The 6,788-nt window shown below is 36.1% G+C and overlaps 1 protein-coding gene and 1 long non-coding RNA gene across 3 annotated transcripts in view; one reads left to right on the plus strand and one right to left on the minus strand.

Annotated features, from left to right (window-relative positions):
- Nucleotides 1-6,150: 6,150 nt before the first annotated feature.
- Nucleotides 6,151-6,788, minus strand: part of GRM5 (glutamate metabotropic receptor 5) — a 383,964-nt gene continuing 383,326 nt past the window's right edge. Inside the window, 1 exon segment of the mRNA XM_015600323.1 lies at nucleotides 6,151-6,788. This exon segment is cut by the window's right edge and continues 35 nt beyond it. Within this exon segment, the coding sequence (XP_015455809.1) occupies nucleotides 6,151-6,788 (638 nt within the window).
- The window catches only part of LOC112474564, a 30,582-nt gene continuing 30,216 nt past the window's right edge, over nucleotides 6,423-6,788 (plus strand). For both annotated transcript variants that reach the window (XR_003044392.1, XR_003044391.1), the window contains exon 1: nucleotides 6,423-6,498. This is a non-coding gene — a long non-coding RNA (uncharacterized LOC112474564). The remainder of the gene's footprint in view (nucleotides 6,499-6,788) is intronic.

A 6,788-nucleotide genomic window follows, 5' to 3' on the forward strand; every position in this document is an offset into this window, starting at 1 on the left:
AGCACATGTAAAGACGGGCAAGTTCTGAGGTAAAGGCAGCCATTTAACTTGGAGATATCATGTTTTCCAAACTCTAAAAGCTTTTATTTTATGAAACACCTATTACTGTTTAGCATTTCAGAAAAGCCAATTGACTATATTATGTGATTTTCATGAACATATCATTTATATATTATATTATATAAGATTTATCCTGTTATAGAAATATAATTGTTATGAAAAGCTTTATGTCAATGAGTAAAAATATAAGATATATATATATATATATATCTTATATTTTTATATAAGCCAAATGTGTCTGATACATATATCACATAATTAGCCTGTTTATATAGATGTTTTGAGGTCATATACCTCAAAAAGACTTATATGTCCTGGCAAAAATAAATGTCTTTGGTCTGGAAGGCTAATTTAAAATATTTACCCTTGTTGAGGTTAAGCTAATTTTTCTGTAAATACTTTTGGTTTAGGAGTCTAAGAATGTCCAGAAAAGCCGAGTCTAAAGTTTTTCTTCATAGAATTACATTATTAAAATCATTCTTACAAAATAATAAACAGAGTGAAATGTAGTAACTGATTCAGAATTCTGAAATATTTTGAGAAAAAAACTGTAAATATTATGCTTTTGTTTAAAGAGATAATTTCACTAATACAATCTTGTCTATTTACCTGCCTCTCTAGCTAGCTAACTACCGTAAAAAAGTAAATGCTTAAGAATTGTTTATTTTTTAAAACTGATCATCCACATACAGTATAACCAAAAAAATTTCCAGCATTCAGCATGAACTACCACAGAAGAGAAGCATTCTTTCTGTGGTGTTGAAGGTCAATTTTCTAAGTCATCCTAGATGAACAGTTCCAAGGTTACATATGAATTCAAATGCCAATAGCTTTCTACTCTCTCCCATGATGTAGGCTTTAAGTTGGATAATAATAGCTCCACAAGTAATATTGGACGTAACATATCTAAGCCGCTTGCTATTAACTATATCTGTTGCCACTAATGATAGATACTATCTATTGAGCATTTATCATGTTCCAGGAATGATGGAAGTGAAAGAAATCTCACAGGTTATTGGAACTCACCTCTGCATTTAAAAGAAGAAAAACTGAGTTGTAGAGAAGTCAAGGTAATTTTTATCTAAGGTCATATGGGACAAGATAATAGATCCTGACTTTTAATTAAATGCCATATCTATTGCATTAGCTGATTTTGGCTGGCCTTTCATGATTCTATGAAGTCTCACAAGACTCTTTAAATGTTTAGGAGATAATTTTCTGTTTGTGGTCCCAATATGTCACCTCAGCCTCAAGTTTATATAAACATACGTCCATTTATATTACTTCGGAATAGAAGACACCAAAGCAGGGAAGTCTGACAAAATACAAAAAAGGATTTCCTTTTTTAAGATCAGACATATTTTGTATCAATTTTATTATGTACTATAAGAATATATGTATATAAATGGTGTGTATAAATAAATATAATGTAGGGAAGCAGAGAGAAGCTATATTTTAGAATCTACATTGTCTTTCTCTTCCACACATTAAGCATTCAGCCTATATTATGCTTTTAGATTTTAGCTAATTTGTGTCCAGGGAGTGTAAATTTGCTTAAGAATTCATCAAAGTAAAAAGTGATTTGACAAGTAAAAATTTTTTTCTGGGAAAATTATATAGATATGCCCATACATGCACATACACATGCAAAAATATGTATAAATGGACTCAAAAGATAAATATCTGTATAGATGTGTATATATCTATATACATATACATACATCTACATACAATTTATATTATTTTTGTGATGTTATCTCAACACAGATAATTGTGGAACTATATCTATAATTTATAATTTATATTTTGTGTTCCAGACACAAAAAACAAGGTATATTCCCTACATGCTTCCTTGTTTTAAAAAAGTATTTATGTCTTAAAATGTATTTGTAGATGTCTTTTGGGACAGCATCTCTGGTTGGTTTGTGTTTGGCTTATATTTTTGTTTTCCTCTACCGTCCATAGGCTTATTGTAAACCCCATAATTCGAATGTGTACATCATTCAGAATTTAAGATTAAGTAAGAGTATGGCTCTTTGGGTCTTAGAAAACACTATTAAGACAGCATTCTAAACATTTAAGGGGAAGAATCTTAAAGTCATATCATAGTTCCTTTTTTAATATTTTTCAAAAAGTAACTGACTTCACAAACACCAACTATAACATGATTTAGACAACTGAGAAACAGGCAAGTGTATTTTAAAATGCTAAAATAAAACACATTTATACAAGTACAAAGCGAAACAATGCTGATAAAAATGTTAAACTTTATGAAAAAAATCATTTGCAATTCACATCAAAATAATTTAACATTCTCTATCGTTTTAATAGTACAAGCTGCAACAGAAAAAGAACAGATACGCGCACACAATTTTAAAACCAAATCAGTTATAAGTGCAGAAAAAAGTAAGTACAAGCACTTGTAGTCCACAGAAATCTTTTAGAATTGGCACCATCTCCCTAAAACATCTATATTCTATATAGATTTCTAATTACAACACCACCAGCAGCTGCCATTGAAATCTAGAAATACACACAATATACATAGTATATTTGTTCACATTGGGAAGATCAGTGAAATTCGACCAACTATTTTATACATGCCTCATTCTTCAACAGATAGTAGACAATCTCTCAGGCCTCAGACCTTCTTTAAAGTGAACTCTAATTTATCTTTATGCTTTTCACTGATCTGTATTTTTTCACAGTATAAAATTGTAAATGGTAACTATAGAGATTCTGACAGCTTGAGGGTTATTAATAAGCTGTGGCTAAATGTGAACTCAGATAATACCTTTGAAGTCTCCAAAACATGTACATTTTGCTGGGAGACTAGCATAAGAAATGTGTTTTTTTTTTTTTTTTTTTTTTAATAAGTGTTTAATTCCTGGTTTGGAAGTCACAGAACTGCAGTAGAGCCATTGTACAATTCATTTACAGTCAGAAATAGCTCCTAGTCCTTCTGATCACTTGCTAGTAATAGCAGTAACTTGGGAAAGCCTGTTACTATCAAAGCTTAGCACGTTCGGGGATTTGGTTTTTATTCTTTGCTTTAGTCAAATCTCATCTGGTTCCCCTTTCCATATTCCCTTTCTGTTCCCCACCCCTAATTTAGGTAGATGCTTCTTCCAAATCCAGATATGATCTTCTCAGGCTGACCCTACTCCTCTCCCCAAATTGAAGGATGGGTGGACTGCTTAGTTAGTCCGTATAACTTGATCAAGCCAGGTCTTCTCTTTCTTCATCCAGGGACCAAACTGTCCTTTTGGGTCACTTTTTTTGAAACTTACCATTTCACTGTACTTTCCTCATCCTTTTAATCCCAACTGAATTATCACTGGGCACCAGGAACAGATTATTTTCAAGGAAATTCAATGAAAATAAGTGCCCAAATGACTTGTGAAGTTCATATCCTAGCCCTAGAATGAATATTCAGTTCTCTTTGTATTGTAGATTTATTACTTGGAACCTGGTATGAGAATTGGCAGACAGAGTTAGCATCATTCCAAAATAAAAGATCTCAAGAGTGCATTACTGATAATATGTATTATACAGTGTATTGAATGAAGTGGCAATGTGTATAGAAATACAGAGAAAAATACATCTTGTTCTCTAATTGGATCGATTACTTTTCTGACATTTGATTTTAATTTCATATGGAATTATCATGTTAATTTATCTGCATTAAATTTTAATCTCTAAGGAATTTTCTCATAAATTAGTGTGCTTTTTAAAGAAATATGTTACTAAAAAGTTAGAAAAGGAATTTGAGCATGGATAAAGTTCAAAAAATGTTCTATTGGTTAACACAGTGAAACTTGTACTTGAGAATAAAATGGAAATCAAGGTAGGAGTTATATAAAACAAATTTTAAAACTTAGATAGTAGAGCATACTTAGAAAGGTTTCGATGCCTAAGAAATCAAGACAGTAATCCCCAGGTGAATGCCACCCTTTTGATGAGGATCTAGGAATAATACTACTTCAAAACATTTACATTTGTTTTTCAAGTAGAGGCAGACACTTGCTTTCAACAAAGCCATAATATTAGCTAGATTTGTTCTGTTTCAAGAGTACCATTATAATATTTGAGATCAGGGTACTCTCATGATGTTTCTTTCAAATCTGCCATGGAAGGTTTGATTTTTTTGATTTATATTTTAGTAAATTGATGTTAGCTTTTAATATTTTTTATTATTGAGAGATTTGATTGAAAATGTAATGTAAGAACAGGTATCAGGAAAGTATATTCATTATAGCTTGTAAAAGTGGAGAATGATAAATTATGGCGATAGATATATTTCCATTTCTCAATTCCTTTTTTAAGTAGATATGAAATTAAAAATACATATCAAAATAAGGATATTGAGTAAAAGGAAAAAGGTTTTAGTTATTTTTCTCTCTGCCAAAAATATACTTCTGCTTCGTAGCAAATCTTTTTCATAAGGCTATCTTTAGTATAAGGCTGGGTCAACTGAACTTTAAATTTATAGGACACCTCCTCCTTTTATTACTATCCTTTTTTAAAAAAATCAAAAACATTTGGCACCTGAGGATAGCTGTAATGGGAGGAAGAGATGACAGTGGATGCAGGTCTTGAGCTATGAATCCTATCTATATGAGCCTATCAAAGCACATGTATTTCTATTATAACTTTAAATCTCTTTTCTGCAGTATTTAAAAAGTGACAGTATGAAGTGCACAGAATCATATTAATAATTATTTTAAAAAGGAAAATATTAATAATTGCTTGGCCTCTTTTTGGAATGGCTAAGAAAGACTGTGTGGTTTATATTCATTAAGGTTCCTCTGTTTTAATATTCTGTATTGCTTTGAAAAATCTACATTTGTCATAGTTTATAGCTGCCCTGTTTAAGCAGCCAAGAAAAGTTAAAATCACTGCTCAATGGCCTGGCTAAATCTCTGCTAAGCCAAGTAGACAGTTTAAAATTTCCAGTGTATTAAGACTGTGTTAATTGTTTGAACAACAATCCCTCTAGTCATAACAATGTCTTCATTGGGTCTATGGACCATTCTTCCAGTGGTGGGACTTGAAAAGAACAGAGGAGCTTTTTGTGCATCAGGTTCTTGAAAGAAAAGAATGAAGAAGCCCAAATGATTATATTAATATTTTAGCTGGCAATGCTAACAGAACAGCATTCATAAGGAGGAGTGGCCACATTTCATGAAAGAGCCAAGCTGGAGCTTAAGAATTATTATTATAAAGAGAATTCCCAGCTACACAACGCACCCCAGTGAGGGAATTACAAAACAGTATTCCAGAAAATATTTTTTTGCTACTCCAGTATTGATTTGGCAACATGGTGAAATAGTCAAGAAATCTTCCACTGGTTTTCTTGGTTAATGGAGATGAATTGAAATAACTAGGTGGAATCCCGGATGCAGGCTTTTGGAAGAGGATTTCACAACCAAATCGGAGAGGAAAGTCTCTGGAAAAAGCCCTACATACATCAGCGCGGCACTCATTATCCAGCTGTGTGTTTTGCCTGGGACCCACTCACTACGCCTTAGTAAATACCGGGCCCAAGTTATCGCTTTTCAAGGTCTTTAAAGGAAAGACGAAAGAAAAATAAAGAAAAGAAGAAAGAAAGAAAAAGGTACAGGTTGACGTTTTGGTCCCAGATTTTGAGTTTGTTAGAAAATGTACATTCATGTTTGGTGAACCAAAGAATCTTCTGGGAAAAGAACTAAAGTAAACAAACAAAACTTTTTACAGTTACTTATTAACTATGCTTTTCCCCTCCAATATGCTGTTTCACACTCATTGCTTCCCTAGAGCAAAGCACTTGATATGTGACTGTTTCAACAGACTCCTTGTCAGCCCTCAAAAATATAAGCAGTGTTTCTAAAAGCCCCTGTTTTCTAAGGCCACTAGAAGAAAATCTGCCAAAAGATTTTGTAGTTGGTGTCTTCGTCGGTCGATGTTAAATAGCACTAATAATCTCATGTTTCCATCTAGGCATCTTCCACCTCTGGTCTTAACCGAGCGACTACGCTTGTCACTGTGTCTGTGTGAAACACCGGCGGTCTCGGGTCCGGTCGCGGAACCCAGCGTGGTTTCCAATGACATTCACAATGATGAGGAGCTCTGAGTGTAATCTCTTATGATCAGTGTGTCATATTTGGGAGACGATGGGATACAGAGGGCCGACTCGGATACTGGCGAGTTGGGGGTTGTACTCCCCGAGTCCACCGAGTCTCTGAAGGGGGACGGAGGGGTGAGAGCCACCAACTCCTCCAGCTCCTGCTTGCCGGCTGCAGCCTCGGGCCCGGCCGTGGGCGTCTCCCTGGCAGCGCCCCCTGCCGGCGGGGCCGCCCCCGCAGGCTGCGCGCCGCCGGTGACCTCGATGGCGGGCAGAGGCTGGATTTCGGCGAACGTCGTCATGGTCGTGGGCAGCTGGATCTCTTTGGGGATCAGGTAGGACGAGCAGAGCGGGGCGCCCACGCCGGGGCCGGGGCCCGCGGTGGACAGCATCATGGAGTTGAGCTCGCTGATGTTGGCGGTGAAGCGGGTCACCACGCTGCTGATCTGCTCCATGAGCGAGCCCTGCGAGGAGCTGCTGCGCGCCGCGGGCTCCGAGTGCAGCGACGGCACGTCGTCGTCTGTGCGGCTGGCGGAGCCCGCGCGGCGGCTCAGCGTGCTGATGGGCGACGGCGAGCGCGGGCGCGCGGGCGCGGGAAAGTGCTCCTCCGCCTCGGCCACGTCGT

This window comes from Pteropus alecto, unplaced genomic scaffold (genome assembly GCF_000325575.1).
Source record: "Pteropus alecto unplaced genomic scaffold, ASM32557v1 scaffold7, whole genome shotgun sequence".
NCBI lineage: Eukaryota > Metazoa > Chordata > Mammalia > Chiroptera > Pteropodidae > Pteropus > Pteropus alecto.